Genomic DNA, 10001 nt, shown 5'->3' with positions numbered 1-10001 from the left:
GAGCATTGATCAGTGTGCTCATCGACAACATAGTGGACGTGTACATGCACATGCCTTCAGGAAGGAAATGTGGGATGCACTTGAGGCGAAGTTCGGGGTTTCTGATGCTGGCAGTGAGCTGTATGTCATGGAGCAGTTCTATGACTGCAAGATGGTCGATGATCGATCTGTAGTGGAACAAGCTCATGAGATACAGATGTTGGCAAAGGAACTTGAGAACAACCGCTGTGAGTTGCCAGACAAGTTCGTGGCGGGAGGTATCATCGCCAAATTGCCACCTTCTTGGTCCAACTTTGCTACTTCTCTAAAACACAAGAGGCAAGAGTTCAGTGTCACTGATCTCATAGGCTCTTTGGGTGTTGAGGAGAAGGCGAGGGCAAAGGACAACCGCGGCAAAAAGGTGGAGGGGAGTTCTAGTGCCAATTTGGTACAGAAGAAAAACCCTCAAGCATCCCATAACAACAAGAAAGTCAAGCCTGATGTCAAACCCAAGGCTACAACTACTTTTAAGAAGAAAGGCAAGGGAAAGGCTAAGGGTGACTGCTTTGTGTGTGGCAAGCCTGGGCATTGGGCCAAGGACTGTCCTGAGCGCAAAGACAGAAAGTCTGCAAACATGATTATTAGCAAGGGCGGAGGAACATCGGGGTATGGTAAATTTTTACCTACAGTTCTTCCTATTTGTCACTCACCTGATTGGTGGGTTAACACTGGTGTTAATATTCATGTGTGTGCTGACATTTCCTTGTTTTCTTCTTATCAGGTCGGGAGAGGTTCCTCCTTGTTGATGGAAAATGGGTCGCTTGCGGCTGTTCTTGGTGTTGGTACAGTCGATCTAAAGTTTACTTCGGGAAAGACCGTGCAGCTGAAGAACGTGCAGCATGTCCCTTCAATAAAGAAGAATCTAGTTAGCGGCTCTCTACTGTGTAGACATGATTTTAGATTTGTGTTTGAATCCAATAAATGTGTTGTATCTAAATATGGAACGTTTATTAGAAAATGTTATGATAGCGGAGGCTTGTTCCGCTTTTCTTTGGACCATGTAAGCAATGATGACGAGTCAAATGTGTGGCATTCGCGACTCTGTCATGTGAATTTTGGTTGTATGACGCGCTTAGCCAACATGAGTTTAATTCCAAAATTTGCTTTAGTCAAAAGTTCCAAGTGTCATACCTGTTTTCAATCGAAACAACCTCGCAAGCCTCACAGTGCATCTGAGGCGAGGAATTTGGCTCCTCTAGAACTTGTTCATTCCGATCTGTGCAAAATGAACAGTGTGTTGACTAAAGGGGGAAAGAAATATTTCATGATACTGATAGATGATTGCACTAGATTTTGCTTTGTGTACTTATTGAAAACAAAGGATGAAGCACTGTATTACTTTAAGATCTATAAGGCTGAGGTAGAAAACCAGCTGGAAAGAAAAATCCAACGATTGAGGTCAGATAGGTCAGATAGAGGTTGCACAGTGCGGCCAGATTAGCGGCGGGAGGCAGCGCAATGCGTCTTGCACACTAGGCATCCTCATGGATTCTCCAAGCTCGTCCCTGTTGGAAATATGGTCACAATTCGGTATATTCTAATCCAAATTATCAAGATAATAATCATAACTTTAATAGGGAATAAACTAGTGCAATTGTTAAACAAATGTAACGAACGAATCATGCTTAATATATAATAAGCATAGACATCCATCATATGTTGAGTGCATAGGGGTGGAGAGTGCAAATGCGTCTACGTTGAGTGAAAACGTATTGCGCTGCCTCCCGCCGCTAATCCATGAGGTTGAGTTCAGGGCAAGTTATGTGCGAAGATATATGTGAAGGGGGCTGAGCGCAAAGTGTTGCCTACGTGGCGGTCAAACATGGTCAAATGACGATTGGATCGGGGGTGGTACATTAAACCAAGTTCACGGATCTAAACATGTAATTTTCAAGTTCACGGACCAAAGTAACACTACACCACAAGTTTAAGGACCGGCCATGTATTTCACTGATTCACTCTTCGCAATAATTGAATAGAAAGATACTGGGAAAAAAATAGACTAAAAAAAGGGTTTTGCTAGTAAAAGTGCTGCCAACCAGCTGAACTGTTTTTGACTGCTGCGGCTCACTCTGCCTCCTCTCGTTCTCGTCAACTGTCTCCGCCTCTCCGGCTCTCACCACACCAGCAGGCAGCAGTCTAACGATTTCGTCTCTCCGGCCGCCCGCGCGATCGCAAATCCATCGATCTACTGCGGTATCCACCTCTTCCATCTCCTCTACTTACTCCCGCCGCTTCCCTCTCCTTGCTCCTTGCTCTTCCTCATGCTATCCTCCGCCTATAGGTGGTCGCGCACGCAAGCTGTTCGACGTTTTGCCTCTGCCTGCGTGAGTGTGGCGCGTTTCGGTTTTCTTGGCGTGCTTCCCTTCTTCGGCTGCGTCGGCTGATGCAACGTTGTCGTGTTTCCTTTTCCTTGTGTTTCTTTGCAAGGTCGTCGATGGCGGACGAGCCGACGCCACGGAGGCCGAGGTCGTGGTCGGACATACCGGCGGACATCGCCGGCCTGGTGCTCCGCCTCCTCCCCGCGCACGCCGACCGCGCGCGCTTCGCCGCGGTGTGTCCGCAGTGGCGCGCCACCGCGCGGCAGCGGCCCCTCCCCCCGCCGCCGCCGCTGCCGCTGCTCGCGCTCCCGGACGGCACCTTCTACAGCCCCCCCTACGACGAGCCCTTCCGCTTCCCCGGCTTCGGCTTCGCTGGCTACAAGGCCACCTGCGGCAGCCGGCTCGTCTTCCCGCGCGACGACGGCTGCTTCTTGGTGAATCCCTTCACCGGCGCCACCGTGACGCTCCCTGCCCTGTCCAGCGTCCGCCTCCGTCCACCAAATGCAGTTGCTAAGTACGATCAACAAGGCACTGCATACCCTGTCACATGGATGCATATCCACAACTCAGAGCATCTGCACATAAGCAAGCTGATCCTGTGCTCGCCAAACCTTGCCGCTGCAATCGTTGGCGATGGACACATAGGTCAGATTCTAGTGTGCAAGCTAGGGGGGCTGTCATGGTCAGTTCGCGCATACGATATGGTCAAGAACTTCCAGGACATGGCATTCTACCAGGGCAAGCTCTATGCCATTGCCAACTACGACGAGGACCTCCTCGTCGTCAACATCAGTCAGGACCAAAGCACCGGTGATCCACAGGTTTCTAAAATTGGGCAGGCCATCAAGGGCGAGCCCTTCCATTCAGTTTGGCATGAATTTGGCACCATGGACATTCTTGCCAACAAGAAGCTCTATCTGGTAGAATCGCACGGTTCACTGCTGATGATACGCAGAAAGATTTGGTGCTGGAGCAAGCAAGCGAGCGATACTGATCCAGAAGCTTCACGTCCCATTGTGGCTGGACCAAACGAGTTCGAGGTATTCAAGGCCGACTTTGAGCAGTCTAGGTGGGTCAAGATGACAACATTGGGGGATGAGCAGGTGTTGTTTCTTGGGCGAAGGTGCTCCAGGGCTATGTCAGTGTCGCAGTATGGGATGTCAGGCGATCAGATCTTCTTCTTGGATGACGAGGAGGAGAACCTCAAGCAGTATTATTACAGCACGGAGATCACTTCTTTCTGTGTGTGTGATATGAGAGACGGTCAGGTCGACTCCCCTCTGCCAAAGGCCTCCTGGAAGCGCTGTGACGAGATGCGTCCGGTGGCATGGCTATTCCCCCAGGACTGAAGCCAAGGTGTTAATGCAAATGCAAGCTGGGTGCGGCTTATGTTATCCGAGTCCACTGTCTGTTGTGTGGTGGCATCATCAGTATTTGCCTTGCCTGAACTTGTATTTTGGGATCTCTATTTATCTGAGCTTGGTATTGGTCGTTATGCTGCAAGGTAGTAGTAACCAATATTATCTGATATTGATCATGGTGGTCACATTATGGAACTATTCAACTCCCGTTTTAGGGTGGTGGTCTCTGATTTTCTCTAGTTCTCTATAGTTCGTTGTGTGTGTGTGATATTTTGCATTTGTGCTCAGGCTGTGATCTGTGATGTACCTTAGCTTGTCATTTTCGCTATTAGCTGGGCCTTGTCGACTTGTGAAACTTAGTGGACGTTTGAAGTAGTTTGAACTTTATACTCCCTCCATCCCAAAATGTTTGACACCGTTGACTTTTTTAAAAATATTTGACCATTCGTCTTATTCAAAAATTTTAAGTAATTATTAATTCTTTTCCTATCATTTGATTTATTGTTAAATATACTTTCATGTATACATATAGTTTTACACATTTCACAAAAGTTTTTGAATAAGACGAACGGTCAAACATATTTAAAAAAGTCAACAGCGTCAAACATTTAGGGAAGGAGAGAGGAGAAAGAATGTGTGTAGGGCTGTAGCAAGTGCCAATGTCCGTGATTTGTTAAGCAGCACATTTCGACGTGAGCTTGCTACAGATGGGAAGAGCTCAAAAGGTCACATAGCCGCCAATTCCACCACCGGTCATCCTCTTGTTGTGATCGATGCTCTCGCTAGATGCATGAACAAAAAGCCCACGCACCATTTCCAACTGCCAGGAAGTAACTGTCAAAACTGAATATCTGATTGGTGTAGTGTACCGAGTACATAAATATCCTGCTCTGTTTATCTTGGAGTATCTGAATATCTGATTGCTGTAGTGTAATGATCTTGTTAACGCGCACAAAAATGATTAATACTGTTGGCATGGAGTAGACTCTGTGAAACCATGCACTAGATAATATTTCTCTGTAGTGCATAGTTACAACTTAGAAGTTAAAATTTGGGAGATTCTAAGTTGGGATTATTAAGGTTGTGTTCGGCTGTTGAGGTTGGGAGTCCCTTGTGCACACAAAACGAAACGGTTTATTAGCGCATTATTAATTAAATATTAACTATTTTTTAAAAAAGATTAATATGATTTTCATAAAGCAACTTTTCTATAAATTTTTTTTACAAAAAATACACCGTTTAATAGCTTGTGAAGCGTGCGCATGAAAAACAAAAAAAATACACCGTTTAATAGCTTGTGAAGCGTGCGCATGAAAAACAAGAGAGGTGAGTGAGGAACAATGGATGTCCAACACAGCCTAAATATGTGTATCCTACAGTCCCTACTCCAAGTTGCTCTTCTTGTGATTATTAAACATTTATTTCCTTTGTGCATATACCATTAAATCCAGTAAATCCATTCCCCTCTCATGGCGTATTTTGCATCAACCGCATGTTAAAGTTCCATATTATGACCAATTCCCTCCTTTACTATTGGTCATACTTCTCGCAATACTATGGGGATTGCTCTATATATTATGGTAAAATTTGATAATTTGGCACTTTATTTATTGTCACTTTGATTGTATTAAAACTTATGACAATGATACGTGAGACCATCTCGGTCTATGATGGTATGTCTGGATGTCAAATAATCGAACTCTAATTTACAGTGTGTCAAAAAATATTTTTTTTAAAAAAAAATCAAATCTCTCGTCTGGTATGCATGCAATGTTATTTCATCCATAACTTTGACATCTGTATTTGTAGGGTTTGATGTTACTGATCTTTCAGAAGATGCTCCTGAATCCTGATGAATGCTGAGGGGCTGGATGCCTCAGCTGCACATATTGCAAGCTTGTTATCAAGTGAGCCTGCTGACAGTAGGTTCCCGAGTTTTTCTCCATTTGTTTGCTTGTTGCGGCATAACACGATCTTTAATTTTTAACCCATTTTATCAAGCAACTGCGACACAAGACACATGAGATGGCATATGATTCCTTTGTGAATATGGCATATCGCATTTAAAAGAAGCTACACGACGGAATAAAATAACTATCCCAGCCACTGGGGAGATCAAAGCTAAAAAAAAACAAACACTAATTTGTTATGTAAAGCTTTGTTTCATAAGTGATGTACTGTGGAGCTCACACATTATTGCCCAGAAACAAACTAATTTGGCTTCATAGATTGATAATCCAATAGACACAGAATCCGCTGTAATGCAACAAGCCATATTGCATTTCTTTTCTGTGAAAAACTGAAAATGACATATCGCTTTTATCTCGATAACGTTTTGTCCTGTCACATTAACCATTGCAGTCAAACTTTAAGTGTGGTTTTCAGCTGCACATGAAATGCGAACAGTAATTAGTACACGATTAATTAAATATGAACTATTATAAACTTGAAAACATGATTTATTTGATTTTTTAAAGAAACTTCTATGTAATTTTTTTCCACAAAACACACCGTTTAGCATTCAGGAAACGATAAACTTGCTGTTTCTGTTAGCCTTAGTGGCTGGCTTTCTTGTGCCAGGTTTGTTCTAGTATATTGATGTGTTTAGGCATCACGGAAATTTCTGCTATGTGAACGATATACTTGTTGGTCATCCCAGGTCCTTGAAGAAAAAATTTTGAAAGCTCACAGGAGGCTGCACAAAGGTTTAATCCATGCCTCTTTTGCTTTGTTATGGAAAAGGTGCACAAACTGTTCTGTGACCTTCACTCAGCTTACTAAGTTTCTGTTACATTTATGTGCTTGTAAAGTTGTAATGGAATAAGCATATCAATTGGCAATGTTCTAACATTCAGCTTAAGGTAGCCTGGGGTTTATACTTGTATCTTGCCCTATGCTAGGAGAAGGTTCTGAGTTTTGACAATAGCATTGTAAGACAGTTTTGACAATAGCATTCACAAGGCTAGCTGGCTAGGCATGCTACTATAGGATAGTATTAGTACCGAGTATCAGGACGACCTACAATAGATGCAGCTTACGCTGCCGCACGGGAATCAGTTCAAACTTCAGAGAACACAACAAAACCTTTACGCACTTGTGCTGTAAGCTGGTCGGTTAGTAACACAGGTCAGATCAAGTGGTAGAACAGAACAGTGCTGTATACAAGACCCTAATCACTTGTATAATCACAGCTTAGCCCAAAAAGAAACAGTGGCATTTACTAAACGGCGTAGCAGAATGGCATTTATTTAAAATAATGAAAGAGAGGTTGTACTTGGATACTACTAGAACAGAGGGTTCCACCATCCTTACATGAAAAGATCAAACAGGAGAAGGCAAATCCATACTTGGTTCTGCACAAAAAACAATGCGTGATCACTAAAAAAATACTACCCATGAAACGGAAACGAAAATTCAGAAAGGAGAAATCCCACTCCCAGACTAATGTTTAAAGCTCACGTGACAAAAATGGCGTACTATATCTTCTTCATGATGATTCGTTTTGTTCACGCTTTTGTGCAATATCACCAAGCACATCCTTAAGCTGACCCTTCTGAAGAAAATTACACAAATAAGGAATCAATTACTGAGTTAAGAATTAAGAAAGTAGATGGATACACATGGTTATGAAAACCGGGGACAATAAGCTCACTTGCCTGATGCATATCTAATATGATATCAGATCCCCCAACAAACTCTCCTTTGATAAATATTTGTGGAAATGTAGGCCAGTTGCTGCACAAGCAAAGTAGAATAAGTAGTGAATTTATCGAAGAATAAACAGTTGCCTGTTTCTGAGAACCAGCTGAAGGGCACATGACAACCCATGTGTTGTATGATACACAATACTTAAAGTCAATAAAAAACGAAACCTTCTAACAGTAAACATGACAAGTGGAGCTCCATTATATTGTATATAGAACACAGGCTGGTGCCTCTAATAATATGTTGTCGAAGAGAATGATGTAAAGCATCAAAGGACAAACTATGCCAATCTAAACTCATCTTGCTTGGGCTGTCATTAGCTTAAGATTATTTTTAATTGTAACCATTTCTTCAAGTTGCTTTCATAACCTAAAGTTAAAAGGTCAAAACAATTGCCTTAAACCTTTATGATATAATATCATACAATATTCATACCATGAATAATTTAACCTACCAGTCTAGTTCGTTCCCCTGTTGAAAAACAAGTACTCTATCTACATAACACAAGATTATGAAGGAATGACCAGGAGCCACTTACGTGTGGGCTTTGACACTCTCTTTGAGCTTGAGGTCTCCCAAAATATCCCTAGCACTGATAGGGACATCTGCAATAGATTATGATATAGTTTAAGAATCTTTGGAGTGTATTATCAACCATATTTCAAACAAATCAGAACTCAGTGATAATTTACCATATTGCTTGAGGACTCTAACTGCCAACGCACTGAACCCACACCTAGGAGCATCAGGATAACCCTTCATGTAGATCAGGACTGGGTTCTCCTTGATATCCTGCCCAACAATTATGAGGCAGCATTAACAAATGGCAGAAATACATCATGAAACTTTAAGACATGCCTAGCTTTGCCACAAAATAAGTTCTTCAATTTAAATGTCCAAAAAGCTCATTTAGAAATGTTAATACCTGAGAAACAATGTCATCAAAAGACATGTTGGAACTTTTGGTTGTAGGCTGGAAATCTTGATGTGTATCAGGATCAGCAGCAACTCGTGTTGAACTTGAGTCCCCAGTTGCAGTAGAATCGCCACCAAGTCCTGATGAGTAGTTCCTAAACTGATGGATAGTTGGTTGGGCCACAGCCTATCTCCCGGTTATCATGGAAAACAAGTATGCCGCAGAAACATGAGATCAACAGGGATATATTACCTGAGCATAATATAAGACTGATAGAACATGGCTAACAATAAACGCTTGTATGGGAAAAATTATGACCCCGTATCAGATAATTGCATAACAGGTAAAGCTATACAATTTGCTTACAAAACTTTAGCAGTGCAAGATTGGTCACTTCTCTAATACATTGGAAGTGTAAGAAAACCTGATACTTGCATAACCCAAGGATAGAAGGTTAACAACATAGGCAAGAGCGCCATAAGCGCTGCACCAAATTTAAGCATTAATTCACAAGAGAGCAACATATGCAGAAGCATCATAAGCATTGCACCAAATTTAAACATTAAAAGGAGAAACCGTGGGAAGAATAGCACAGGTACTATGTGGAAACTAAACAGAAGTTAGTAGTTTTGCAAGTATTGTGTTTATTAGATACTTCCTCCGTTTCACAATATAAGTCATTCTAGCATTGTCCACATTCATATAGATGTTAATGAATCTAGACACACATATATGTCTAGATTCATTAACATCAATATGAATGTGAGAAATGCTAGAATGACTTACATTGTGAAACGGAGGGAGTAGAAGCCATCCACATATACAGAATACAGTTACTAAATAAAGCTAATGACGCACAAAAGGTCAGGTCACAGTAATCCATATTTCAAACCCTAGGCCTAGATAGAGGGTTCTCATAAAGGAAAAAAAAATGGTGGGCACAAAATCTATCGAATATTTCGTAACAGAATCACTTTGATGACAAGCAAAGGCGGATAAAATGAACAAAACTTCACTTCGATGACAAGCGAAGGCGGATAAAATGAACAAAACTATCAAGGAGAGGGACGGCAAGAGAGCCTTACAGCTACGGTCGGCGCGCAGCTCGATCTCACGAGACCCCTGATGAGGGCGGACGACATCAATCTCGCCATGACTACCCTGCAGCGACGGCGAAGAAATCATTAATCAAACGCCAAGAGCCCCCAGTGATCTACCAAACAGAAGGTCGCAGCAACTGCTAACCCGCGCCTACGGCCTGAAGGCCGCAGCAAGTACCTGGGAGGCGGCGGGATGGAGCCCTGCGGTGGTCGGAGGCGCCGCCGGCGACAGAGGAGAAGGAGCGGTTAGCTAGGGAGAGCGCCGCCGCCGACCTTGGAGCAGAGTTCTTGATGTGGTTTTCCTTTTTTTTTTTTTTTCCAGAAAACTCCAGATGATGTTTTACCCACTGGGCTAGGCCTTACGTTGGGCCTTCTCAAAGCCAACTTGACGCCCAAGTGCATTCCTAGGGACTGGGGCCCATTTGTAGCCCACATTGAGCCCGTTTCAAGGCCTGGTAAAACTACTCAGATTTGGTTTGGGCAGGAAGACCAGCCGAGACTGCGTGCAAGTACCGAGCTATTCGTGGTTTGCCTCGCAGGTACAGAATATGTATTATGT

The 10001-nt window shown here is 43.0% G+C and overlaps 2 protein-coding genes across 6 annotated transcripts; one reads left to right on the top strand and one right to left on the bottom strand.

Annotated features, from left to right (window-relative positions):
- The first annotated feature begins 2089 nt into the window (after positions 1-2089).
- On the top strand, positions 2090-3855 carry LOC127768196 (F-box only protein 7-like). Of its 2 annotated transcripts, none has more exons than XM_052293742.1 (2): positions 2090-2235; positions 2470-3855. In XM_052293742.1, exon 2 carries the CDS (start codon positions 2477-2479, stop codon positions 3707-3709), a length of 1233 nt encoding a protein of 410 aa, XP_052149702.1. In that variant the 5' UTR covers positions 2090-2235; positions 2470-2476; the 3' UTR covers positions 3710-3855. The 2 variants fall into 2 exon arrangements, with proteins under 2 accessions (XP_052149702.1, XP_052149695.1); XM_052293735.1 differs by having other exon boundaries at positions 2324-3855.
- A 1475-nt stretch (positions 3856-5330) lies between these two features.
- LOC127772988 (monothiol glutaredoxin-S4, mitochondrial) lies at positions 5331-9771 on the bottom strand. 4 transcript variants are annotated; one of them, XR_008017508.1, is made up of 9 exons: positions 9621-9771; positions 9428-9503; positions 8352-8528; positions 8119-8218; positions 7965-8031; positions 7378-7456; positions 7199-7274; positions 7034-7074; positions 5331-6106 (listed from the first exon to the last, which is right to left on the bottom strand). XR_008017508.1 is itself a non-coding variant. In XM_052299062.1 (8 exons), the coding sequence occupies exons 2-7, from the start codon at positions 9494-9496 to the stop codon at positions 7209-7211; spliced, it is 558 nt and encodes a 185-aa protein (XP_052155022.1). In that variant the 5' UTR covers positions 9497-9503; positions 9621-9771; the 3' UTR covers positions 6854-7074; positions 7181-7208. The 4 variants fall into 4 exon arrangements, 2 of the variants coding, with proteins under 2 accessions (XP_052155022.1, XP_052155130.1); XR_008017491.1 differs by having other exon boundaries at positions 5332-6106; positions 7181-7274; XM_052299062.1 differs by lacking the exon at positions 5331-6106 and having other exon boundaries at positions 6854-7074; positions 7181-7274.
- Between the last annotated feature and the right edge of the window lie 230 nt (positions 9772-10001).

The sequence above is a fragment of the Oryza glaberrima genome, chromosome 1, assembly GCF_000147395.1.
Source record: "Oryza glaberrima chromosome 1, OglaRS2, whole genome shotgun sequence".
Taxonomy (NCBI): Eukaryota; Viridiplantae; Streptophyta; class Magnoliopsida; order Poales; family Poaceae; genus Oryza; species Oryza glaberrima.
This window is presented reverse-complemented; position numbering and strand designations above follow the sequence as displayed.

What these genes read in the sequence shown, in the direction of transcription:
- LOC127768196 (XM_052293735.1), top strand. Translation starts at nt 2,426, where the DNA reads ATGCAACGTTGTCGTGTTTCCTTTTCCTTGTGTTTCTTTGCAAGGTCG.
- LOC127772988 (XM_052299062.1), bottom strand. Translation starts at nt 9,496, where the DNA reads ATGGCGAGATTGATGTCGTCCGCCCTCATCAGGGGTCTCGTGAGATCG. An exon ending in TAGAGTCCTCAAGCAATATG is followed by an intron (nt 8,032 to 8,118) that starts GTAAATTATCAC and finishes AATCTATTGCAG; the next exon opens with ATGTCCCTATCAGTGCTAGG. An exon ending in GAGAGTGTCAAAGCCCACAC is followed by an intron (nt 7,457 to 7,964) that starts GTAAGTGGCTCC and finishes TTGCTTGTGCAG; the next exon opens with CAACTGGCCTACATTTCCAC.